At 48.2% G+C, this 27,535-nt stretch overlaps 1 protein-coding gene across 1 annotated transcript in view; it reads left to right on the plus strand.

The window, feature by feature from the left end:
* Positions 1-14,905: 14,905 nt before the first annotated feature.
* Positions 14,906-27,535, plus strand: part of Limd1 (LIM domain containing 1) — a 52,488-nt gene continuing 39,858 nt past the window's right edge. The window contains exon 1 of the mRNA XM_038321895.1: positions 14,906-16,801. Coding sequence (XP_038177823.1) covers positions 15,451-16,801 — 1,351 coding nt within the window. The 5' untranslated portion in view covers positions 14,906-15,450. The remainder of the gene's footprint in view (positions 16,802-27,535) is intronic.

The raw sequence follows: 27,535 nt of genomic DNA on the forward strand, positions 1-27,535 counted from the left end.
TCTCAAAGTCTGGGAAAACACTGTTGTGGTCCTACTCTGTCGGGGCAAATGGTTGGCTGGTGAGAAGCCAAGAGCCTGGCGTGGTCCTGTAGGTCTAGCATACAGGTTGCTGGCTCCTGGGAGATTCAGGCGCCAAGTGGGTGAGGGTTATTTCTTTGGGAGAAGTCGGTAAAGAGAATTTGTGAGCAAGAAAAAAATTGGTGCCCTACATGAATCCTGCCAGAGTGGGCATCTGCCAAAGAAAGGGAAACTGACTCCCAGGACCAGAACACTGAGGTTGGTGGGTCCGTTGCCCGGGCGTTTCTCGCCCAGCCAGAATGCATTCCTTCAGAGAACAGTCCTTACAGATACGAGCATCCAATCAGTGGAAGAGAAGGCAGTCAGCTAAAGACAGGGTCTTAAATTGTGACATGGAAATTTTCTCACAACTAAAAGTAAGATACCCTAGACAGTGCAGTCCTAACCTTTTGATTCAGCCTAACCCTACGGTCCAAGTTGTCCTGAAACTGACAGATCTTCCTGCCTCATCCTCCTGAGTACTGGGATTTCAGGCATGCTTCAGCATAATTTTAGATTTTTTATTTGTGTGTGTGTGTGTGTGTGTGTGTGTGTGTGTGTGCCGTATGCATGCAGGAGGCTGCAGAAGCCAGAAGAGGACATTGGGCCCCTGGAACTGGAGTTACAGGAGGTTCTGGGCTGCCCTACGTGGGTGCTGGGAATTGAGCCTAGGTCCACTACAAGAGCAGCAAGCTCTTTTAAGCTATCTCTCCAGCCCCACAAATCATTTGATGAAGATCTTTCCTTCTGTTTATGATTTTGTATTTTCTTATATTTTTGGCCATCAAGTAAAAATATCAGTCTGTGCAATGTCACCCAGTGTGGTGGTGCATACCTATCATCCCAGCTTTGGGAGCTTGGGCAGAAAGATGGTGTGTCTGAAGCCTCCTGGGATACCAAGTGAATGAAGAAAAACAACAGCATGATGTTGTGAAGATACACACGAATCAGGAGCCTGGCCGCTATTATAGTACTTTATACTGAGTCAGGGTGTCCACCTCTCTGGGAATATGGGTACAGTTAGGGAATGTTTCTTTCTTTTTGTGGAACTGAATCCAGAGAATCACAGCAGCACTTGAAGTCAGCATTAGCCTAGGAACCAGGTCTGAGCAGGAAGGCTTTACCCAGAAGGTGCACCTGTTTCCCTAGGGAAGAAGGCCTCCTGACTGTCTGCTAGCAGTCAGGTTTGTAGATGAGATCAGAGCAGCCTTTAGCCTTGTGTCAAGACTGCTCCTGTGGCTCCAGACAACAGTATGGTGAGCTGTATTGAGCTCTCCACTCCACGAGGGCACCTTTTGCAGAAGCCTGGTGCTGCCTCAGGATCACGAGTGGAAATCAGTCACACTCTGGAGCTCATGAGAGACTGGAGGAGAGGCCAGGGAGGAGACGCAAGCAGAAAACAGCTGCTTGCTTCGTGGGCGGCCAAAGGCTCATATCCAGGCCGTTGAGTTTGGAAAATGGAATCTGAGATGACCGGTAGTGAACGAGGGGGGGGGTGCTCCCCTGGGGTGCGGTGGGTGGCAGTGACGCTGACAGGACAGCTGAGGGCAGGACAGGCCCAAGACTAAGGCCTCAGTTCCACGGCTGAGGCCAGTGACCTCCCAGAGTTGACCCTCACCCTCTTCTCCAGCCTTGGAGGAGGAAGGTAGGTACGGAAGTAATGAGGCCCTAAGGGAGGAGGCCAGGCCTGCTGGAACACAATGCCTGTCACTTACCTCCCTGACCCTCACACCCTGAACCTGAATTCCAATTTTTGTTCCCTCTCTGAAAGAGCACAGCTAAGCCAGCAAGCATTTGCTGTCAGGATGCTGTGGGCAATGAACTCTGTCAACAGCAGTAGCAGTAATTTCTCTTCTCTATCACATAAGGGCCCTTGCTCAAGACCACACAGAGAAGGCAGAGCCATATTCAAGCTCAGCTCCACTGTGCCATTAGAGCCAGCCCTGTACCATCTGGATTTCCCAAGACAGACCTGATGTCTAGATATCCCAGGGTCTGTCAAGTGTACATTTTTCAACTATAACTGAGAAAGTTGGTCGCTGTTGATAAACAACTTAGCTTTGCACACCTGAACCGGAGACTCCTGGTCTGAGGGGTCATTACCTTTGGTTATCTGAGTGTATTTCCCCTGGACACTGTCACTAGGACTCAGACATCAGGAAGTTACCCTGGCTTGGCTGCACTTACTACTGAGAAAAGTCCATGAAAAGTTGAAAGGGGCTTGCTAGCAGTGCTTCTAGAAATTTCCCTAGGACATCCTTTCCACAGACACTGAAGAGTGTATCTGGATTCCTAAGACATGGCCTGCCCAGACTCAGTGCTAAGCGGGATCCCCGTTCACAGGCATATTGAGAAGGGTATGAGAAGTATTGGTGGCACTCCCCTGCAAAGAGACAGGCTACCCTGGATGATGCCACTCCTCAATAGTAGGACCAAGTCCTTTCTACTAGAAAAGGCCAGATGGTTCTGTCAAGTGGCACAGGACAGAACTTACCGTAGTAAAGATCATAAACAGGCTGAACCGAGCACTGGAAGCCTAAGTATCACCCAGTGTCCCCGTCGTTAGTGATCAGCTTGTCAGTAAATACTGTTTCCAGGAAGTAGCATGGGCTCTGTCTAGTTACTGCATTAGTACCCATGACTCCTTAGCTGCACTAACGCCCAACAGTCTGTCCATGCCTCCATTGTCAGTCATCCTCAGGTGTAAAGTGTTGGCTGTCTGTGGGCTAGAGAAATGGTTCTGTGGCTAAGAGAGCTTGCTGCTCTTGCAGTCAACCTGTGTTAGATTTCTAGCACTCGTGACAAATGACTCGACTACCTGTAACTTTAGCTCAGGGGATCCAGTGCTGTCTAGTGGCCTCTGAGGACACCTGTACTTACCTGTGCACATGTGTGTGCGTGCACGCGTGCACACACACACATACACACAGATAAATAAAATATTGGCATCATCAGCCAACCCTGAACTCCAGTGTCTCACACAGCAAGCATCACCCCTGTCAGTATAACTCTCTGGAAAAGAGAATGGGATGAAGGGAGTTCTACAAATTCCAGCATGCTAGAGGGTGTGGAGTCCCAGCAGCTACCATCCGTAAACCCTGGCTTTTGAGGTAGCCGAAGGTAATTCCAGTGGCCTACAGAGCAGTGGGGAGGTGGAGAGCCGGAAGGAGGTTGAGAACTAGTTCTCAAATTGCACACGGCCCTTTTGCCTATTTCCTTTTGGCAAGAATCCATTCGTAAAGAGGTCAGCCAGTTACATGGGCCTGGGCAGCTGCTCCCAGCAATAGTGCTGCACAGGAGAGGAACAGTGCACACCACCATTCTTAATTTTCTAAGTCTTGTCCGTCAATGTCTTTAGCTATCCTGTAAATATCTAAAGGATCTGCTTACGCTGCTTAACCAGCAACACCCGAGTGCCAGCCATGCACCTTCTAAGTCTGCAAGAGCAGCTGAGTGTGGTCTGAAATAGCCGTGTAACCAAAACTCCTTTGCTGTCCGCCAAACCAGACTACCCGTCCTCCCCTCTGGCTCAGACCCCGTTCTATATCCCACAGAGACGTGTGACAGAGACCTTCTTTGTGCTGGTCTTGGCACCAAGTGTTTGCTTTTTGGTCCCCAGTCCTCCCACTTTGACTTTCATAAGACACACATATTGGTTTGTGGAGATAATAATTTGGAATGCTAGGACTTTTGAAAGGCATGGAGACAGCAGGAAAACTGGGGAATCTTTCAGATTTCTACATCTGAAGAGGCATGACTGTTTCTGCAAGGTAGAAGTGGGTCACTCTTTTGAATGCCTCAATGTGTTCCGATCCTCATTGCACCCCAACATATACATGTGCCGTACCACACTCATACATGCACAATACCACCTACACACTGTATATTCCAAACCACATATGAACACACCATATATATCTAATCATACATAAATGTCTCACATGTAAACACAGCCCTCCACACCAGACATGCGCGCACACACGTGCACACACACATACACACTATACCACATACACTCCCTACCCCCATATAGCACACCACACACACATCGCATATATGACACATAGCAACAGATCTTGTTCTCAAATGTGCTTCACTCCATGTTCCTGGTGTGGAGGGCAGTTAACTCTTGAGAACTAAGACAGTCCCAGCTGTGAGGTGAGTGCCCAGTCCAGGGCCCGAGGGATGATGGAACAGATTGCTCCCCGTCTTCCCATGTGTTCAGATAGAACAGTGTTCCTGCGGTGTTTGTGTGCAGGTGCTCCCATCCTCTGAGAGCGGCTGAACCTGACCCTTACCTCTAAGACTAGTTAATTCTGTCTGCTGGCTCAGGCCTGAGTGAAGGTGACCTGGATACTACTAAAACTTTCTCCTTTGGATAAAGAATTAAAATGCTAATGAGACCTGTAATGCATGAAGTTGTTTATACAGTGACATGCAAAGATACAGCATCCAAGGAGATGCCCACATGATACATGTGAGCCAAAAGGCACATGTTCTATTACATGAGAACCCAACTGTTCCATGGGGCTGTTTGAACTACTAACTCTCTTCTCCAGCCTTTTCCTCCCTGGAAGTGTCTCTGTTTCTGTTACAGTTACATTGCTGTATGATATTTTATCTGGTTACACAAGAACCCCCATAACAATTGAACCACATCTTTGCTGATACCACCTGCCTTGACTCTTCCTTGTTTGTCTCTAGCGTGCCCCAGGTTTAAATATCACGCCCACAGAGTTCTTCCTCAACTGTATGCTCCTTGGCCATGCCTTGTCTCTCCTGTTCCTCCTTGACACAGTCAGAGAATGACACTTCACCCACCCAGCAGTTCGAGGTGTATCTGCTTCTGTTATCTGGGTTGCTACAGGGCAGCAGTGATCTGCCTTGCTGTGTTTGCAGATGCAACCCTGAGGAGATGCTGGATAAATTCTTGAAAGTGAAATCCTGTCCCATTCCCAGTTCTGCCTTCTGGGGTCTGAATACTCACACTGAGATCGGTTAAAGCAGAGCTAAAACACTGCCTTGAACCAACTGATTCCCGTACTGGGATTTTGTATTCTTTTTTTTTCTAAGGCTGCCTTGAAAGAGTAGCATAAACTGGGTAATTTAAACAATAAACAGCCATCCTCTCACACGGCTTGAGGCCGTGAGTCCAAGCCAGTGTACGGTGAGACACTGGCTTGTGGCACTTTCTTTCTGAGGTTAAGCTAGACCTCAGCCCATGGGGGAATCGTCACACTGCTCGGCATCTTGAGTCTTCAGTATCCATACAGCTGGCAGATAGTAGAAAAACAAGGCCATCCAAGAGCAGCTAGGGTCAACATGGTCAACCAAGACCATCCACTGCCACCTGCTTCATCACAGCGGCTTTCCACATCTGCCCTGAAGACCTGCCTGCTCTCCTCAGTACCGTCCCTGATGCCATAACACATCCAGAAAACTGTATAAAACAGAAAAAGAAAGTAGCCCCAATCCACTCCTGGAATTCCCTGTCATACTTTATTGCTTGAATTCCTAAACAATTCTCTCCCAGGCAAGCTATCCTGGGGGGCTGTGACCTTCTCTTGAAAAGTGTGCACTCACTCTTGAGTGGGCACGTTTGTCCTTTAATGAAACTAACTCCCCCATGGTTTGTCTCAATTCTTAATTCTTTCTCAGCTGTAACAAAAACCTCTCTTTCTGTCCCTCCTCTCTTTCCTCTCTCTGAGACAGGACTTGTCTTTCCCCTCTCTCTCCAAGACAAGGCCTCACTTGCATCTCACCCTGATCTCTGCCCCCTGCCCTTCTGTTTTGCCCCCTAAGTGCTGGGATTAAGTCAAGTCTACCGTGTCTGGTTTACCTTTGATAATAATTACTATTAATTTTAGAGACGATCTCTATGTAGCTTTGGCTCTCCTGGAACTCACTGTGTAGACCTTCTGTAATTCTTTCTTTATGTGTGTTTTGCCTGTGCCCATGGAAGTCTGGAGGGGGCATTGATTCCCCTGAAACTGAATTTACAATTGGTTGTGAGTCATTGTGGGGATGTTGGGAATTCAACTGGGATCCTTTGTAAGAGTAATCTGTGTTCTTAACCACTGAGCCATCTCTCCAGCTTTCGTTCATAATTTACCTGGAGTTTTCTATAAGAAAAGTTAGATTCGGAGTCAGGTGTGGTGGTTCATAGCTTTTGTTCCAGCACTCAGGAGGATCTCTATGAGTTCTAGGCCAGTCAACGAGCCTAGACTGCTGTTTCAGAAATTCTAGGTCGAAGTTGCTGTTGGTGGCAGGCACTTAGTAGCTCTCTACAGGGGTCAGCTGTAGCATCATCCCCTGGTAGGAAGCACCCAAAGGCACTGACTCAGCACAGCTCGAGGGACAGGTCTAACAGTGTAGCAAGGACCCGAAAGAATTAAAATTTCTCCAAGAACTCCTATGCTGGCAGTGAGAAAGCCTTTAGTCCTTCCTGATTCAAGTAGAGGAACTGAAGAGAATCCTATCTCCCAGGAGATTATGAGATCTTATCTCAGAGCTGATCTATTGGCTTTTTCATAAATTGTAACATTTCTAAGGGCAAAGCAGAGAGAAGCTGAGTATTTTTCCCTCCCTGTTTTGGTCTAAAATAAGTAGGTCCATTCCTCTTACTAATTCCTGTCCCCCAGGTTTCTGGTAAAGCAGCTAGCAGACCCTATTCTTGTTACAGGTCCAGACACAGCAGCCAGGCATCAAGGGTTTATCCCACAGTGCAATCAGGACCTGCAGTGGGCCAAGGGTTCTTCAGCTGTATCAGTTCTCAGGGGCAGGCCACAGGAAGGAGCAGCCAGTCAACTAGAGTGAAGGTCAGTCAGGACAGCTGACCCCACAGCTCAGAGAGGACCCATGAGGTACTTAGATCAAGGGGGGTTGGATGGCCTCTGAAAAATTAAACTTCTTTTTGTTGTTCTTTTTTTATTTAAAATTAAACCTTTCTTAACACAACCTGGAGGTAATTGTGTGTGTGTGTGTGTGTGTGTGTGTGGTGGGGATGGGCTTCCATAGCCACACAACCACTCAGATCCTTATCAAAGAAGCAAGTCATGAGGCTTCTGGGCTGGGCTGGTTGGAGTGCAGTAGGTGCCAGGGAACTGCTAGCTGTTAAGATCCATGATTCTTACACTGGCCATGACTAGGGTGTTCTGAGGGAAAAGAAAGAAGACCTACATGTTCAGAAAGATTATAAGTCCTTTTGATGTATCATAGAATTGCTGAGAACATAGCACTCCTCTGCCAATGATGGGATTATAGTCCCAACAAAGCCACCCTATATGGAAAGTATCAGAAGTTGAAAATGTATTTACTACCCCCAATAAACCCACAATCAAGTCAAAAATCATAAAGCTATTAAATGATGTCCGTTTGCCTAATTGGTCAGTGTCTATCCCATAGATGGCTTGGCTTGGCTTGGCTTGGCTTGTACAGGGTCTCTTAATTAGGGTTACTATCACTGTGATGATACGCCATGACCAAAAGCAAGCTGGGGGGAAAAGAATTTATTTAGCTTTCATGTCCCCATCATAGTCTGTCATTGAAGGAAGTCAGAACAGGAACTCAAACAGGGCAGGAACTTGGAGGGAAGAGCTGATGCAGAAACTATGGAGGGGTGCTGTCTACTGGTTTACCCAGCGTGGCTGCCCACGCTTTATTATAGAATCTAGGACCACCAGTCCAAGAATAGCACTATCCACAATAGTCTGGGCCCTTCCCTATCAATCACTAATTAGGAAAATGCCAACCCTGTCTTGAAAAACCAAAACAAAGGAAGGAAGGAAGGGAGGGAGGGAGGGAGGGAGGAAAGAAGAGAGGAAGAAAGGGAGAGAAATGTCCTACATCTGGGTCTTATGGAGACACTTTCTCCATTGAGGTTCCCTCTTTTCAGATGACTCTAGCATGTGTCAAGTTGACATAAGACTTGGCAGAACACAGGGAGACTCATTGTACATCATCCACCTGTATCTATGAGGAAGAGACTGCCGATAGATTCCCGAGTCAACCAAGGAGAGAAATGTCAGCTGCACATGGGGCAATGTGAGATTTCTAAAATTATTGTTCAGTGAAAAATGCCAGAAACAGGGAATTTATAAACCTTTTAAAAAATGGTTGAACACATCTCCAGATACTTTGGGAAGGTGTTTGTGACTGGTTCTGCAGAGGGCACTGTTGACTTGACTTATAGTAGAAAGGACATCTCCTTTGCTACTGTGTGCTCATTTATGCCTTTTGAATTTGAAGTCATACTGGTTTACTGTTCTGTGTGTTCATATGTGCATGTGGGTATGAAGGCCAGAGTTCAGCATTGTGAGCCATCTACCTAGCTTTTTGAGACAGAGTTGACCTGGAGCTCACCAAGTAGGCTAGCCTGGCTGGCCATAACCTCAGGTTGGGACCACAAGTGTGCACTACCATGCCTGGCTTTTTAACATGGGTTTGGGGGTGAAAACTCAGGTCCTCATGCCAACTGGGTCAACTCCCCAGTCATGGTGGGTGCGAGAGAGAGAGAGAGAGGAGATGAGAGAGAGGAGAGGAGGAGAGCGAGGAGGAGAGAGATGAGAGAGAGAGAGAGGGAGAGAGAGTCTGAAAACTAGGGCCAAACTCAGAGCCAGCTCACTGTGTCTTGTTCAATACCTGCTGTTGCTCTTTGGAAGGGTTGGTGGATGCTAGGCATTCACACCCCTGTGAATATGTGGTCACGCACGCGGCTTTAGCCAGGCTGTGTGTGTTGCAGTACTTGGGGCAAGCAGGACTAGATAGGAGTAGAGTTTTGAGTTTTGAGTTTTGCTGGCCTGGACCCCCCACACACACACAGAGAGAGAGAGAGAGAGAGAGAGAGATAGGAAGGATAGAGAGAGAGAAGAGAGAGAGGAGAGGAGAGAGGAGAGAGAGGAGAGAGAGAGAGAGAGAGAGAGAGAGAGAACAAGGTCACAATCCTAAATTCTGGGTCTGACCTGGCAGCATTCCAGGGTAGGGAATGAGGAAACAAGGCACATTTCAGGCAGCAGGAAAGGGCCTTCAAGGCAGCTGCTTCTCTCCATTCATGGGCTGTTCCTCAGGGAGGCTCGGGGTCAGAGAGGCCCAAGGTTCAGGAAGCGGATTTGGAGCAGCTAGCACTTCCTGGCCCGCTCTGGGCATCAGTAGGATGGAAAGAGCTCAAAGGAAAAACTTTAATGGCTAATTCTTCATCCATCTCCTCAGCTGAAATATAAAGATTCTATTCAGAGCTGTCCCTCCAGTGGAGCCTACTTTGGGACACACACAGCATTGTGTACAGGGATATTTCCTACAGCCAAGCAAAAGCCATAGAAAGGCCTTTCAGTTCACTGCAAAGTAAGCAGCAGTCTGTTCAAGCCAGAGGATCTTTGCCTCGTGGGTTTGTTCGCTCCATGGACACAGTGACCTGCTTAGAGGTTACAAGGCATAAGTTTTCCGATGCCCATGAGTCCTTAATTCTTTATATTAAAAACATATATATCTGCACATAAACAGTTTATTTTTTAGGGCTCAAACCAAGAGTCATACATGCCACTGAACTACATCCTAAGCCCCCCATATATATATTTATATTAGGTTTTTGATTTGTTATTTATGTTTGTTTTGAATTTCCAAGATAGGGATTCTTTGTATAACAGCCTTGGCTGTCCTGGAACTTGCTTTGTGATCAGGTGGGCCTCGAACTCACAGAGATCCGCTTGCCTCTGCTTCCAGGGTGCTGGGATTAAAGGTGGGCTACCACCACCTGGATGCCTCTCTGGATTTTTGAGACAGTGTCTCTGTAGTCCAGACTGACCTGGAACCCACAATGCAGCTCAGGATGGCCTCAAACTCTTTCAGAGTGTTCTGCCCAGCCTTATGAGTGCTGAAATTACATATATAGCCATTGTGCTCAGTTTGTAAACAGATATTCCTAACTATATTTCATACATCTAAGTGTGCACACACTTGCAAAGTGTATGAAATCACACTATTTCTTATCCTTTCTTCTTTGTTGTTGCTTTTGTTTTGTAAGACAAAGTCTCAGATAGCTCATGTAGTACTCAAATGCTCTTATGTAGTAGGGGATGACCTTTAAATCCTGACCTTGCTGTTCTACCTCCAAATTCTAGGATTACAGGCATAGCCCATCACATATGACTGAAGTCATACTCCTGACTAAACACCATTGACATTCACGAATCAAATATTTGGATCGTTGTAAGATAACCAGTTAAGACTTACAGAGGATTGGAGAGACACATGTGGTTATAAGGATAACATTATGGCTTCCATTCGTTTCTTTCTACAAGTTTGAGTCACGCAATTAAGTTTTTCTACCTGTAAGTGGCAACACCTGTGATCGCTTTTCCACTATGAGGATCTATTTTTCACCTTTCTTGTGGGGGGAGTAACTCTGTCATGTGTTGCGTACTATTCTGAGTTCCTGGATTAGAACAATGAAGCAAACAGTCAAAGGTCCATGGTTTGCCAAGGTTTGCGCTTCAGTGAGGAGGGGAGGAAGAAGTACCCTGTGTGTCTGGGAGAAATATTGATGGAGATGGGTGTTGGGAAGGGCTTCCGCAGGAAATGGGCTTGGGTGGAACCTGGGAGTTGCATATCTTGGGGGAGGAATTTCTAGGCAGAGCAAATGCCTACTCTTGGTATACTGCTCCTAGCTGGCCAAAGCTGGCACTGATTAGACCCAGTTCTCCCTATCAATACCTACATCTGCTCAAGTACAAGCTACCATGGTGAGCTCACTGTTTTGGTTAGGGTTTTTATATTGCTGTGAAGAAATACCATGAGCATAGCAACCCTTACAAAGAAAACATTTAATTGGGGTGTCTTGCTCACAGTTTCAGAGGTCCAGTCCATTGTCATCATGATGGGAGCATGATGGCATGCAGGCAGACATGTTGCTGGAGTAGTAGCTGAGAGTCCTACATCTTGCAAGCAAGAGGAAGTCAACTGAGACACTGGGTGATATCCTGAGCATGGGAATTCTCAAAGCCCACTGCCACAGTGACAGACTTCCTCCAATAAGGCCATACCCACTTCAACAAAGACACACCTCCTAATAGTGCCATTCCCTATGAGATTATGGGGGCCAATTCCACTCAAACTTGCTGTGGGACAATGCTCTTGTATACTGTAAAGATTTGTCACTCATATTGGTTTAATGAAACGCTGAATGGCCAGTAGCAAGGCAGGATGTATAGGCAGGACAACCAGACTAGGAGAATTCTGGAAAGAAGTAAGGCAGAGGTTCAGTCACCAACAAGATGCAGAGGAAGCAAGATGAGAATGCCTTACTGATAAAAAGGTACCAATCCATACACAAGAATTATGGGTTAGTTTAAGTTGTAAGAGCTAGTTAATAGTAAGCCTGAGCTAACTGACCAAACAGTTTAGAATTAATATAAGCCTCTGTGTGTTTCTTTGGGACTGGATGGCCAAGGGACCAGGTGGGACAGAAACTTCTGCCTACAAAACTACCACACTTACTTTTGTGAACTTTATGCCTAGATACTCCACGTGGGCCTGGGCAGCTCAGAGGAGTTTTCTGTTTCCTGGGTCACTCACACTTTTACTCCACAAAATGGCCAGTTTCCAGCAGGCACTTTGCTGATTTCAGCTACCCACTCACTTCCTATTTCACTGGGGGAGGGGTGAACAGGCCATTAGAATGGCTTACATTCAGCTAATAAGATCTCAGTATCATTATCCTTACCGACTCATCACTTGCTCAAAGTCTTCCCTCTCTGTTACCATGGATGGGAGTGCACTGCAGTTCTGGCCCCTGTCTCAGCAGGATGTCACTCCTCACACCCCTCTTCCTTCCACATCAACAATGCTTTCTCTACTCATCAGGTCAATTCCTGTCAGCGATGAAGCAGGCCCTGCTACCTCCAATACGTTTTCAGTTTCTAATTTTGTGGTACTGAGTATCAAACTCAGGGTCTGCTTAGGGTAGACTAAAGGCTCTCCTGCCTCTAGCCGGATCCCACTGGACTGATTTCTCTCCATGCACAGGGTCCCTAAAGTCACTAACGAAATAATCACTCAGAGGCTTAATGTCAGTTATCATTGGACAATGGCTTAGGTTTTTTCTTACTAGCTCTCTCCATAAATAATCCATTTCTATTAGTTTTATTTACTGTGAGGCTGTGGTTTGTTACCTCACATTTTGCTTCTTGGGTGGCTACTTAGCACCTCTCCAACTCCACCTACTCTCTCTCTGTATCTTTGTTTAGACTTCCTACCTGGCTTTACTCTGCTAAGCCATCGTCCAAAATAGCCTTATTCATCACCCAATAAAAGCAACACATATACAGAAGGACAGCTCACATCACTTATGCTAGGCAAACGATCTCCCAGTGACATATATCTCCAGCCCTCTTTTTATTTTTAATCTTGAGACAGGGTCTCACTAAATGGTTTGTGCTAGCCTTGGACTTACTTTGTCGTCCAGGCAGGTGTTGAACTTAGGATTTCCTGACTTGCTCTCTTGAGTAGCTGGGATGACACGTCCAGATCTAGCAGTATTTTGCTTTTTTAAACAACCGATAGGCAAGAACGAACAGATCTTTTAAGACTATCCATCCATCAGTCGTCCATTAATCAATCCTTCCATTCAACATGTGTGTTGTAGGAGCTGGATCTACCATATAGCTTCTGGAGATCAAACCCAAGTCATCAGGTTTTGGCAGCAAGTGCCAATTACCACTGAGCCGGCTCACTAGCCCTGAACACATCTTTTGAGATAACAGTCCACAAATGTTCTCAAGAACACAAAACAGACAAAACTGGCCTACATTAAATAATTGTGACTGGGATTCTAAATGTTGTGAGCAGAACTGGAATAATCTTGGTCTCTTCAGCATTAAACCACAACAGTAAAACATTTATAGCTTCCTGACTGTTTTGGGCATTGTGTGTGGGTTTTTTGATTACAGTATATCTGTGCATCACATGTGTGCAGTGTTTAGAGAGGCCAGAAGAGTGTGTTGCAGAGTTGTGAGCCATGTGGGTGCTGGGAGTAAAACCCAGGTCCTCTGGGAGAGCAGCTAGTGCTCTTAACGCTGACCCACCTCTCCAGCCCATATCCAGCACTTCCAAGGATCACATACATGATCGTGTATAGAGACGCCATCTTCATAAGCTGCTGTTATTTTTGCTGCTGTTTTGGGGATGGATCCCAGGTCTTCATGTATGCCTGGCAGATGTTCGACCACTGGGCTGTAACTCCAGGTACAGGAGATTCTTATTTAATTCTGGGCAAGAGAAATGGCTCAGCAGTTAAAGCACATATTGTTCTTGTACAGGAGTGGAGTTCAATACCCAGTCCTTACACAGTACTTATACAACCACATATTACTCCAGCTCTGAAATATCTGTTCCCTCTCTGGACTCCAAGGATCTCTGTATGCACCTCTCTCTCTCTCTCTCTCTCTCTCTCTCTCTCTCTCTCTCTCTCTCTCTCTCTCTCACACACACACACACACACACACACACACACATGAATACTCTTCACACCCCAGAAATGCTGTTAAAATGCAGATTTGGGATTAGTAGGTTAGGGCTGGAACCTGGGACTTTTAATTTTCAACAAACATCCTGGGCTTTCGGAGTCTAAAGGTCAGTGAGCTATTCTTTGTGTTTACAGAATATAAAGCACTTTCATATGTATTATCTTACTTGTTCCTTGTCCCAGTCCTATAGAGATTCATAGAGAATAAATGTTTAGCCAAACTCCGAGCATATACAATATGATGTAATAAAGTGGATAACTGACCAGCTGGTAAACAAAAAGGACATACAGATAAACAGCTAGAGTTGACCTTCCATATCTAGAATTCTGCATCTGACCAACAAGGGTGGAAAATATTCAGAACAGAAAAGTGTGTTGTGCTAAAGACATACAGATGTCATTTCCTTGTCGTGACTCCTGATAAAAACATACAGCCAACAACTATTTACATGCATTTACATCTCATTCGGCAGTATAAGCAGTCTGGAGACAGTAGAGTGGATGGGAGGAAGTCTGCAGATTAGCGTCTTCGGTATACCCCGGATTTAAATAGCCCTCAAAACCAAGCAGGAAATAAAGGTGAGGTGGGGGTTAACTTTATGGGGAGGTGATTTCAGCCGGGAAGGAAAGAAGAGCCGGGAAGGAAAGGAAAGAAGGTTACCAGCAGGCACTAGGCAGCACTAGGAGTTCCGTCCCAAATCGGGAGCATAGGCACAGTGGCCTGGAAAAGTGAAGCCACGTTTTCTAAATAAGTCCCAAGTAAGTCTTGAGGGTTGAAGTTCACCAGTGACAGACCGAGATTTGCTTTAGATCACTGTGGCTGCTGTAATGCAAAAAATGCAAAATATCCCGGGTCACCTGGAAGCTGTGTAGGTAGGGTAAGGTATCCTGGACCATGGGGGCTGGACGGGGTGGGGGTGGGGGGCAGAAAAGCCAGGACTGGCACCCTGGACCAACTTGGGAACATCCTAGGTTTCCAGTCTTGTTCCCCAAGCCTGGAGTCGGGCTCTCTGGAGAAGCGGCGGCCTTGAGCAGCCAGGGGCCTGGACACCGAACTCCTGCACGTTTGTCTCCTCCTTGGACACTCCCCCAGCGCTGCCAGAGGTGGAGCCCGTGGGGCACACGCGGGAGGACCGGAGGGAGGCTCGGCTCTTCCCTGATTCTCAGGCAGCCCGCACGAGAGCGCGGAGCAAACTGTGGGTCGCTCTCGCTGCTCGGCGCGGGGCGCCAAGGCTCTGCGTGCCCAGCACAGGCCTGCAGGGGGCGCCCGCGCCCCGCGCCCCGCGCCCGAGCCGTCCCGCCCTCCGCGCCTCCGCCGGTCCCCTGCACGGCCCGGGGCGGGCGCAGCGGGCCAGCAAACTCCGGGGATTGACTCCCCGCGCGCTCACTTCCGCGTCCCGCCGCCGGCCGCCGCCATCGGACAATGGGCCGCGCGCCGCGGCTGCCGTGAGCTCTGCCGGTCCCCGCCGCCGGCCCAGGCCAGCCGCTGCCCAGTGGGTTTGCAAGTTCGGCTGCCCGACCTGGGTGTGGGTTTGTTTTATCTCCTTACTTTTCTCCCATCTTCTTTCGTCTGTTTTCGGTTTTCTGTCTTAGAAAAGAGAACTTTTCCTAACAGGCCGGGCACAGCTGAAGGCTACTCTGCCTCCACGTGGACGCTCCCCAGGGGAAAAGAAGTCTGGAAGTAAACTTAGCCCGCTGGCCTGAAGGCCTCAACTCTGCTTGGTCCGTAAGTTTGGAGTCATGACCTTCAGGCTGGGCAGGTGGGAGTCTTTATCTGCCTTGGGCTGGACCTGAACCTCCGCCAGCACCCAGATCTCCCCACCCCATTCACACCTTGTACCGGGGCTAGGCCCCCCGGACACTGATCTGCAAGCAGTATGGATAAATATGACGACCTGGGCCTGGAGGCCAGTAAGTTCATCGAAGACCTGAACATGTACGAGGCCTCCAAGGATGGACTCTTCCGGGTGGACAAAGGTGCGAGCAACAACCCTGAGTTTGAGGAAACTCGAAGGGTGTTTGCGACCAAGATGGCCAAAATCCACCTCCAGCAACAGCAGCAGCAACAGCAGCTCTTACAGGAGGAGGCCCTGTCTAGGGCTGGCAGAAGCCCTGTCAACGGTGGGAGCCGGCAGGGTGTGAGCAGCAAGCTGACCGCAGATGGTGCTGCCAAGCCCCCTCTGGCTGCGCCAGCAGTGGCACCTGGATTAACCACCGCCCCTGTGGCTGTGCCACCTTCAGACCCATCGCATGAGCAGAGGGCCAGGCCATCCGCCCATGGGGCAAGGCCTGGCAGTCAGAACTGTGGTTCCAGGGAGGCGCCTGTGAGTTCCCAGAGGCCTGCTTTGCACGGCCTGGGTCCCTGTGAAGACCCTTCCTGCCTCACTCACGGAGACTATTATGACAATTTCTCCTTGGCAAGCCCACAGTGGGGTGATAAGCCAGAAGCAGCCTCCAGTATGAATCTGAGTGTAAAGAGTGGGTGGCCGGGTGGCCCCGGGAATGATTCCCCATTGCCCAGATCCTGCGGGGACCACCACCCTTACCAGCCGCAGTTCCCCATGTGCTCAAGTGGCATCGGTGGCCAGGATGGTAGCGTTACTGGCCGCGGCAATGTGAAGCCAACAGGCCTTTGGTCTACTGCCTCCTCTCAGCGAGTGAACCTCGGCTTTTCCTCTCTGGGCTTAGAGAATGGGGCCCCAGCTCAACCGAGGGCACCTCTGGTCCCTAACAGCACTAGCCAGGGAGCTCGTCTGAGAAGAGATTCAGGTCTGGGATGTGAGGCTTCAGGCAGGGTCCTCAAACCTACTGTGGACCCTCAGCCTTGGCTCCAGGATGGGCCCAGGTCTTACCTCTCTGTTTCTGCTCCATTATCCTCAACAACTGCCAAGGACAGTACCCAGCCAGGTGTGACTCCGGGGCTGGGTCCTAAGCCTGCAAGCATAGACTCTGGCACTGGTCCCAAGCCCAGCCCTACCAGCCTTGTCCATCCGGTGATGTCCACTCCATCTGAGTTATCTTGTAAAGAGGGTCCTCCCAGCTGGTCCCCCGACAGTAGCCTGAGACCTCTGCTCTCAGAGAGTTCCACCCCCACCAAGGTGAGGTTGCCCTGCCAGACCCTCACACCAAGCCCAGAGCTTGGACCCTCCACTGCTGAATTGAAACTAGAAGCCCTTACCCAGCGTCTGGAGCAAGAGATGGACGCTCATCCCAAAGCTGATTACTTTGGTAAGTGAGATGCTTGTGGCATGGCCCCCGGTGGGGTGATGGGGTCCCCACCAGAATGCTATGGCTGGTCTTGAGGTGTTCTGCTATTATTTTCAAGTGCTTCTGCTGTTCAGAGACTTGAAGGTGGGTGTGGGCAGAAGGCGGCCATTGTATGTGGGCGTTATGATTCATGTGTGCAGGGTGAAGCAGGGTGGGATTGTTTACAGCTGCCCGCAAAAAAGGGGAAATGCTGTGAGTTTGGGTTTCAGGGGCTTGAGGTGACACTTTGGGCCTTTGAAAGGCTTGGGCTGGGCGTGAATGGGAGTGTTTTTCCCAGGGCCAGATATGTGGTTCTCCTCACAGTCACCACATGTGTGAGTGTGTGGAATGTGTGGCTTTTAGTACGTGTCTGCTGTTCAGTGTGCTGGTTCTGCAGGTAGACCTGGGCCAGCATCGTACCTTTGCCTAGATGCTGGTTAGACCTTGGACCTGCTGCAGCAGGAACTCAGGGTCACTGGATCCCCTGTGCCAGGTGCCTCTCGACTCATCCCATCCCAAGGCACCAGCCAACATCAGCAAGTGACCCTGCTGGGCAGAGACACCAGAGCCTGCTTTATCAGGTGCCTGCTGACTAAGTCCTTGCCCAAGGTGCCAGCGAGCAGCCAGGTGGTACCCACAGGTGTGACACAGGATGAAGATGCTTCTTGAGGCTTTTACTCAAACTTGGCAGATTTCATTCTCTCTTCTGAAAAAGCAGACTCTTTTGAGACTGCTGGCTTCAACAAGAAAGTATCTGTATTCCTCTGTCGAAAACAATGTCTGTCTCATGGGAGAGTGACTTGGAAAGACAGCCTGTGCTTAGGAGTCTGCAGCTTTTTTCATCTTTTTAATTTTCTCTCTCTCCATTTTTGGCTTCTAAGTAATGGGCTCAAGATTTCTCCATAGTCCAAGTCCTACCAAGTAGAGGAGTACTGGGGTAGGCAAGGCCCTTTGAGGGAAAGATGCTGGCTTTTTCCCGCTCTCTGAATGAACAGGTTTGTCCTGAGGTCCCAGGAGGGTCCAAGGAGCTGGGCCAAGGACATATATGCAGCCCAGGGGTTTGCTCATTATAAGCAGCTCTGGGAACTAGTGTGGTTGCTGGTAACTGCTACTTCCTAGATTTATTTATTTTATTATTTTATGTATTGAGGTGTTTTGTCTGTTTATATGCCTGTGCACCAAAAGAGTGTCTGGTGCAGACAGAGCCAGAAGAGGTCATCAGATTGCCTGGGACTGGAGTTATAAATGGTGTTGAGCCCCCATGTGGGTGCTGAGAATTGAACTGTGGTCCTTCCACAAGAGTAACAAGTGCTCTTAGCTTCTGAGCTCCTGCTTTATTTTTTTTTTTTAAAGCACACAGTACTATTCTGCTGTGAACTGCTCCATCGTGTTTGCAAAGCATGGCCTTGAAAAATAATATTTAGCTGGAGATGCTGTGGGTCTTTTAATTTAAACTTAATTAGTTTTTAAAGCATGTGGAACAAAAAACATTTTATTGATTCAGGAGTGCTAGTTTATGCTCATCATCAAAGCAATGATATTGACCCCTCTGTTTATTCATTCAGCCTCCAACCACTGGTCTCCTGTCTTGGGTTGTGCTCTGAGCTAGGCCTTGGGAGCACACAGTAGGTCAACAGTGAATACAGGACAAGTGGAAAGAAATGACCAAGTACTAGGGAGAGGGCAGGGTGAAGCCTTGTCCTGAGGGTGACGTTACTTGTTTTGAATTGAGCCATAAAGTGAATTATCAGCTGGCGTTTGAGACTGCAGGGATGGCAGGACCACTGCGGGCCTTTGTAGGGAAAGGGCTGAGGCTCTGAGTTTGTGGCGCTCATTCCAAACAGCGTCTGCCCTGCGCAGCTTTGGGTGCTGGAGTGTCTTTGTAATAATTTATCTTGACTGATCATGTGGTAGAAAAATTCCTCCCTTTAAGGACTCGGCAGGCAAGTCTTAACAGACCACGGACTTCCCTAGACAGCACCTCCCTTGCCTATAAAACCAGTTGGCTAGGCCTTTCCCCTTCCCCAGGTCTCATAGCACTTGCAAGGTTTGGTATATATGAAATACTTCTGGGTAGAATATTATTTAATGGTGCAGCACTTTTGTCAGAGGGAGCTGAAGTATTCTCTATCAGTCAGTAGAACTCTAGTTAGAAGCAAAAGAGACTAATGTTTGGTGTGCTATCAGAGATACCTTCCTGAGCCAGACGGAAAGTGTGTCTTGGGTATCTGACTCTGGGTCAGAGCTTATGACTCTCCCCTAAAATGCTTGTGAATGCTAATGGGTTCTGAAGATGCCTGATTTCTGGTTATTTAATGGTTTTTAGAATTATATTAATGGGGAGGAGGTACGTGGGTACCTGAGTGCCATGGTATGTGTGGAGGTCAGACGAAAACTTGCAGGAGTCAATTCTCTCAATCTACCATGTGGGCCTTGGCGGCAGGCTTGGCATCAAGTGCCTATACCCTTTGAGCCATCTTGCTGGCCTTAATTCTTAGTTATTTATTAGCTCAGCACTAAGGGTACTTCTGGAACTTTGCGTGGATGTCCGTGTGTGTGTGTGTGTGTGTGTTTGTGTGTGTGTAATTTTTTGTTTTTAATTTTTTTTTGAGTCAAGGTCAGTAGTTGGATGTGGTGGCACGTACATTTAATCTCAACACTTGGGGGGCAGAGGCAGATGGACCACTGTGAGTTCAAGGACAACCTGGTGGGACAGAAACCTCTGTCGTCAACAAAGGTCTCGCTCTATAGCTTAGATTGTAGCTCTCAATAACCTTCCTGTTTCAGATTCCCGAGTGCTGGGATTATAGATATCAGCTACCACACCTGGCTCCTTTATGTGTCTAGACAAGCTCAGTTTCTCTCCACTCTTCCTATTTTTCATTTTGATTTGATACCCAAATGATTGTGCATATTTATGAGGCCATGAACACCATTTCAGCACAAAGTTCAGGGAGCAGGTGAGGGCACTTGGCATTGCCATACCTTGGACCCTCATCATTTCTTTCTGTTTCACAAGCCTCTCTTTGTTCTCTGGAAACATACAATCATTTGTCGTCAGCTGTTGCCACCATCCCCCTGTCTGTCAGACGTGAGAAGCTGTCCCTCCAGTGCAGCCCTGGCCCCATCCTCTCTCCTCCCCATCCAGTCCCTGTTCTGCTCTGGTAGCTACTGGTCTAGTCTCTGCTTCTCTGAGATCAACCCTTAAACTTTGTCTGAATGACAGCATGTGGAATTCGTTCTTCTCTGCCTGATTTACTGCATTTCTCATGTTGAAAGAAGCTGTTGATGTTGTCAGAGATGCTTTTGGGCTCCCAGCTTCCCTGATGCTCATTGCTCTTGGAAGAGAACACAGCTTCTGTCTTCATGAAGCTGCTCATGCCGCGGAGAGGAGGTGAAGAGGGTGCTGTGAACTTGTTTAGTGGGCCCCAACTTTCCGTCCTCACTGTGGCCCTTTCCTCCCTTACTAAGGGAAAAGGACACAAAGACTCATGTCACTCTGACTTTCTTGGAAGCCAACTTTGAAACTTTATTTTGGAGGGTGCTCACTAAGTGGTACTCTTGGGGTACATACCTGACCCCATAGGGAGGTTACAAAGTCCAGTGTTATCCTGCCCTGTCTTTCAAACACTTTCCCCAGACATCAGCCACTGTGTGGGGATCACTCTGGGAAGAGGTGACCTTGGGTGGAGTGTCCTCCTATGGGCTGATGACAGGTGTCAGCTGTCTGCCAGTCTCACACTGGCGTCTGGTCACTGCTCCATCAGTGAAGCAACTACCACAGCCCCACTGCTGGTGCTGGAAAGAACGTGACCTTGGGTACTCTGGCTCTGATGACAGCTGCCGTCCACGGAAGGCCAGGCTTTGGGTGAAGTGCTTGGGATACACGATTGCTCCCTAACCTTCACAGACAATGGCGTAGGCACCATGGTCCTCTGTTATAACAGAGGTGAAAAGGTTCAGTGAAGTCACCCACAGACCACCCTAGCCACCGCTTTTCCTTCTCGGGGGGACTAGTTGGTCTACCAGTTCTGGCTTAGGTATCCTCTATTCATGACCCAGTAGAACACAAGCTCTGCCCCCGCCCCCTCCCCCCTTTGCTAGGGCCTTTGACTGAGGGCCTGAAGGAAAGAAAACACAGGTTGCAGAGTCTCCTTGCTCATTAGTAGAAAATGGACCCCTCCCCACCTACAGAGACCTAGAGAGACTGGCTCTGTCTTCAGCTTAGTAGTGCAGGCACCAGGACACAGGATGTGATTTCCCCTGGGATGGCTCTGTCTCTGCCTGAGCCCAGCGAGCCCCACTGGTTTCATATTAGTGGTTGTGTAGGAGGTGGATTGAGCAGCCTAAACAAGAAGACAGCGCAAACTGTCTGTCAGTGCCTCTGTGTGACATTTTGTTTTGCCTTTCTTTTAATTTCTGGGGACAGGATCTTTCGTAGCCCAGGCTAACTTTGATCTCTTTACGTAGCTGAGGATGACCCTGGACTGCTGACCCTCCTCTCTCCACTTCCCAAGTGCTAGAATTACAGGCACCCAGTCCAGCCACTCCGTCTTGTGACCTTTTAGCACATCTTATCTGATTTTGTGGCAGGTATGAAGTCAGGGGTTGAATTCCAGCGTGGGTGGAAATAATAGGCAAGAACATGACACGGGCTGGATCTGCAATGGAGGAGCACCTCCAGATTTCTGGACCAGGGCGGCTTTTCACAGTAAGCACAGCCTATCCTTAGAGCAGGGCATCTCCCAGAAGCCTCTGCGGCCCTTACAGTCTTTGTTGCCCTCTGGAATGTGCAGCAGAAAACATGGTTTGAGGTGAAGTGTCATGACATGGGAATATGGGAGAACAGATCATGGTGTGTTTGGGGATGAGTGGAAGTCCCATGGGTCATCTGAGTGATGGGCGTGGCTTGGTTGGCGACATTGACCAAAGAAAGCTGGGCCGTCGGCCTTTGGCTGAGTTGATAGGAAAGGACACAGGGGCCAGAGTCAGGTCTGTGGTAGGATTTGTGCTTCCCCTAAGGCCCTTGAATCCCACCCTCACTGGTGTTCCTGAGCTGCCCCGGCTGTTCCGCTGATCTCCCTCCAGGTGTCCTCACTTTCTGGAGGCAGAGCTCTAACTGACCTGGGTCCCTACCAGCAGTTGTCTGTCCTGTCATGCCTTCTCTCTGAGGTCCTCCCCTCCTCGGGAGGGTGCGTTCCTACTCTTTTCCTTTGTAACCAGGAAAGACCCTCCCACCCCACCTTTCAGAGCAAGAAGCTGATCTTTTGACATAACCATTCTTGCTGCCTTCCTAGGAGGCAGGACTGTGGAAGAAAGGACTCACTTGGAAGTCAGGAAGCCGGGTGTTCTGGGCTAATGCTCCCAGTAGCCCACGGGTTGATGCTGGACAAGTCCCTGTCTCTGCTAAGCCAACATAGCCGCTGAGTGTCTGGTCAGACCCAGAGAGGCCTTAAGTGTGGCGTTGGGTGTGGTCAACATCTGGATTTTAGCTTGTTAGTCAACAGGGTCTGAACAGCAACATTGGTCACTGTGGACAGCGGCAGCTACCAGGAGAGATCTGGATCTGGCTGCCTAGACCCATCTCCTGTCCAGATTGCTGCAGAATTAGTGAAAGCTTTGTTTTTATTTCCATTTTCAAAGACAAGTAGTTGCCATTTTTAGTGTGTATATTCTGAAAAGCATAATTATTTTTAGGGTTTTTTTTTTTTTTTTTTTTTTTTTTTTTTGCAACAGGGTTTCTCTTCTGGAGCTAACTATAGAGACCAGGCTAGCTTCTAATTCACAGAGATTCACCCGCTTCTGCCTCTGGAATGCTGGTTTAAAGCAGGGATTCTCAACCTTCCTGATGCTGCAACCCTTCAATACAGTTCCTTGTGTTGTGGTGACCCCCAGCCATAAAATTATTTTGTTGCTACTTCATAACTGTAATTTCGCTACTGTTATGAATTGTAATGTAAATATATAATATGTGACCCCTGTGGGGGTTGCAGCCCACAGGTTGAGAACCACTGGATTGAAGGAATGAGTCACTACACCTGGCTGGAAAACATAATTGAAAAGAGGAAGTAGGGTGTTACACATCTATAATTCCCGTACTCTGCAGGAGGATTACTCTAAATTTAAGGGCAGCCTAAGTACATCAAGCGACCTTGTCTAAAAAAATAAGTAAATAGATAAAACACAATTAAAAGTGCATTAGAGGGCAGGGAGATGTCTTAATGGTTATAGATGCTTGCTGCCTAATGACCAGAGTTCAATCCCTGGAACCTACAAAATGGAAATGGAGAAAATCCATGAATTGCTTGTACCTCCATATGCATGCTGTGACATGTGCATACATGTATCTTTGTGAATGTGTTTGTATATGTGTATATACATTAATTAATTATAAAAAAACAAAAAATATTTAACTGTGTTAGAAAGGATTCAGGGTTTACCTTAAGAGCAATCCTTGGTTCAGGAACAGCTGGGGCCATAGGTTTGTGGTGCTTGGTGTCCTTGTTTTTTGCGTTCTTGTCCCTGGACATCAGTGGCTCTCTAGCCAATGCTGGGCCTCGGCCTGATGATCTGACACAAGGTAATGGCCTGAGGCCTCACACTGTCTGCAGTGGTCTTTTCTGACGTGTCCCCATGCCTCACGTCAAGTAGACTCAGTGGATTTGAGCTGAAGAAATGGAGATAGGAAGGGGAAGGAAATGGGCTTTTTACCAGAGTTAGCACACTTAATAACCCGGTAGAATTTGTCAGGAAGTTACTTTTCATAGCATCCTATCTGTATTAATGTTTAATGCTCTCTAGAGTCTTCTTACCTCTCCTTTTACAGATGGGGAAAGTGAGGTACACAGGAGTTCAGCGATCTACCTGACCCGCTAGCCAAGCAGGTGTGCTGGGCTTCCTTCCAGTGTTCTGAAAGTCCAAGGGGTCCCCATGAGCGAGCCACACCATTGGGAGTGCTTATGTGACTTCCCAGTGTGTGGCAGGCATAACTGGAGCGTTCTAGCCCACACTTTTCCTGGAGGCATTCTGTATACTTGTCCCCAGGCAGTGTCCAGAGAGACAGGATCCAAACTTAGATAAAACTATGCTGAGTATATCTGGCCCGCTGAACAGAAGCTTTACCCTTAAATTAAACAGGTCACCAAAATTTCCAAAGCAGGGAGTATTGGCCAGAGAATATTTATATCCACTCCAGAGTTTGTTTTTTTCATTTTTATCCCTCATGGGGAAACCAGCTGGACATGGGATCTGAGAATCATGCTGTGGGAGACTTTCTGCTTGACCGTTGTTTCAAGGAGATGATTTTAAGATTTATAAGCTGTGAGTGTAGACTTGGTCAAGTTCCTTCCTCATCCTTCCTGCTCTATATCTCTGTGTCTCGGGAGAGAGAGAACAGGCTACTCTTGGTTATTGAAGGTTTGTAGAAAACTTACCAGGAGGCTGTTGTGCATAGAAAGTTCTGGAAGCCTGCCATGATGCTGCTTGCCTTTTAAATTTTGGGAGGTATAATGACTAAGGTCCTTGGAGGACCTAGTAGACAAGTTCCTCATCTCCATCATGCAGATCCGGAGTCAGGGGCGATTATATTACAGCAGCCCTGTGCTGGACAACAGGTGGTAGCCATTTTAAACAATGTCAGTAGTGGGTTTGCTTCTGTGGCCTTCTGACCAGCTTCCACATTTTCTTGAGCCTCCAGGCTTGCCTTTCTGCAGGGTGGGAGTATGCTGGCTCACAAGATGGTCAAGCCACACCCTGAGGTTTTTGACTCTACTGAAGCGTGCCCGCACTCCGTCCACCACAGTTAGCAATGCTTCCTTATGACTCACTTCAGTGGCGATTTACAAAGAGCTGGACCTCAGGGGCAGCTGTGGCTGGCTCCAGGAAGTTTGCTGGCAGAGCTGTCCCTGCTGTTAATCAGTGGGGAGCAGGACCTATGTGTGCTGCTTTTGGACTGTGAGAACTTGAGCATTTGGCTTCAGTTTTTGCTCTTAGGCTGTTCGTCTTTGGGGACCGGATGACATGGCTTTTTAATCTGGTTTCTTTTCCTAGGCTGTGAGCTTCACATTCCTGCTGTTGACTAGGAGGACGTTTCCATCTCTGAGAATGACAGTGGTCCAGGCAGACTCGTGTGTGTGTGTGTGTGTGTGTGTGTGTGTGTGTGCGCGTGTATGTGTAGGTTAACTTGGACAGAATCTTCTTTAGACACTGTGTGTGTGTGTGTGTGTGTGTGTGTATACATCCCATAGAAAAGAGGAGAAGTTTATGGGTTGGGTGCTTCAGAGTTTTTCCCCTTCTGCTTGCAGAGAAGCTGGTGACAGTAGAGCAGGCCGGTAGGGAAGGTGGGAGATATGTGTGTGCACAGTACCCTGATAAATTTGCTTATATCTATGAAATCACACAGGGTGTGGGGATCCCTGTGAGGTTTGTGCTGTGTTATTTTGGCCAGCTCTGAACCAGGCGTAGGTCACTGGCTGTGTGAGACTGCCCTGAAGTACCAGGAGCCATCTCTCTAACTTCTCTAGTTCCTTGGAGTATCCTTTGGGTGGTTGACATCTCAGAGTGAGATATTGTGTTCCTAAGAGACTAAGGGGACTAGCCAAGAATCCTACAGTAAACTAGGAGGCAGAGATGGGTAAAATGGAGAGCGGCTGAAGGCCAACCCCCCACCCCATGCTATTCCAAGGTTCTCTTCCTGTCTCTCACCAGGCCAGGTTCCTGAGACCATGTGTCTGGGTTGGCTCTCCAGAAAGAGATGTGTGACGGAATTAATTTCTGAAGAGTGCTCTGAGTAGGGGAAAGAATGGCTCAAGATGTGGGGTAACTGGACAGAGGAGAAAGAAGTCAAGGAAGCTGCAGGCAGCTTAGGCGCTCACGCAGGTTGCGGGTAGGGTAGCTTTCGCCTGGTCACTTAGAGAGCCCTGAAGAGCCCCAGAGACAAGCTCACCAAACCCTCCTCAGATTGGAATGAAGCAGAGCTACGTGCTGGTCGGCACATGTGGTTCTCTCTGAGGAGACATTCCTGCCGCACCAAGTCAGGCTTGGAGCTGTTTGTGGGAACACAGAGTCTCACAAGCATGTGGGCCTTACATCTATCTGCTCTGTGCCTCTGTTTTCCCATAAGTAAAATGAGCATCTGGTTGTAGTGAAAAGTCTGAGCTGTCTAGCATGGGAGAGCGAGGATGTCTAGCTGTTAAACACATCACAGGTGTCTTGTCTGAGCCAAGATGTGCTCTAAGCATGGAATGTTAAAGACTTGGTGGACTTTGAAGATTTGGTGGGAAGAAAAAAAGGTTATTAGTATTTCTGTATGAGCTGGATGTTGTGGCTCATACCGGTGATCCTAGTACTTTGGAGAGATAAGCAGGAAGATACCAGAGTTCAAGGTCAATTTAGGCTACATAATCTGCTGTCAAATCATATCTACATCTATATGTGTGCATATATACTCTGTTAAAATGAGACTTTGGACATGACAGGCTAAGCAAGATGTTATTCAAAATAGTTTCACTTGGTTTTACTCTTTAAGGTATGGCTGTTTGAAAATGCGAGGTCATACCTGGCTTTTCTCACTTTTTTGGAAGCGTTCAGGATGGAATACAGCAGTTGGGGGGATGGGTTCCTGGCTGACTGGCTGTTTTAAGATGCATTACTGGTATTCTCAAAAGTACCAGGCCATCATTAGTTACCTTATCCCATCTGAAAGGTGATGCGAGCTGATGTGTTCAGAAGACACAGATTCTTAAAGATTTCGGGGTTGCCACCCACCTGAGGCAACGACGGGAGGAGTTCAGTGTGTTCCGTGGGAAGAGGTCTAGGGGGCTGCAGCCCTGCCTTCTCAGGTGGCGATTACGGCCGAGACCACGTGCCAGTTCTTTCAATGTGCCCTTCTGTTCAGTAAGTGGTGACAGAACACCCAAGACCGCTCACCCCACTTGTCAGGTATGCCAGAGCTAGCACTTCCTGCACAGAAAAGAGGAGGATTTGGGAACTGGCTGACTAGAGTCTGCAGGCTAACAGTCCTGCTTGTGTGTGCTCTGACCTGCTGTGGGGCTCTGCAGCTTTGCCTAGGCTTAAGCCTCCCAAGAGGCCTGTGGGGAGGGAAGGTAGCCAGGTTGGGGCACAGGCTGGGAGGTGGTGTTCCAGGCAGCTTCCACAGGCCTGTTGTCTAGGACTTGTGCTGACAGAGCTGGGGCTGTGCTCTCAGGTGGCAAGGGTTTGACAGAGGCCCCTTGTTGGCCAGCTAGAGGTCAGTGTGAGTCGTTGGATAGGCTGGAGCTGGCTGCAACCCTTCTGCTGCTTATGGTCCATGACTACAGTTCTCTGTCTGACCCATGCCTGGAGGTGGGTGTGCGCTTGTGTAAAAGACAGCTCTGTCCAAGTTAATAAAGGTGGGGTAGGAGATGTGCAAGCAGATACTTCTGTTCCCGCACATTTCTGGCACCGTTGTGAAGGTACTTGGTGTCAGCTCACTTCTGATATGCTCTGTCCACTCTTAGCAGTCACAGCCTCCCACATACCCACCCTCCATGGGAGGAGAGTCTAGGAATTTGTGACTTTGGTTTTTAAGTGCCTTGTTTCCATGATGCACAATGTGTAGGTTGGTATGTTTGGATACTTGCACACTCCCAACAAGACAGAGAGTAAGTAATTCTGTTCCTCAGAAGTTACCGCTTGCCTCTTCCAAGTTACTACCCATTCACAGGTAATCAATCACTC

The sequence above is a fragment of the Arvicola amphibius genome, chromosome 3 (genome assembly GCF_903992535.2).
Source record: "Arvicola amphibius chromosome 3, mArvAmp1.2, whole genome shotgun sequence".
NCBI lineage: Eukaryota > Metazoa > Chordata > Mammalia > Rodentia > Cricetidae > Arvicola > Arvicola amphibius.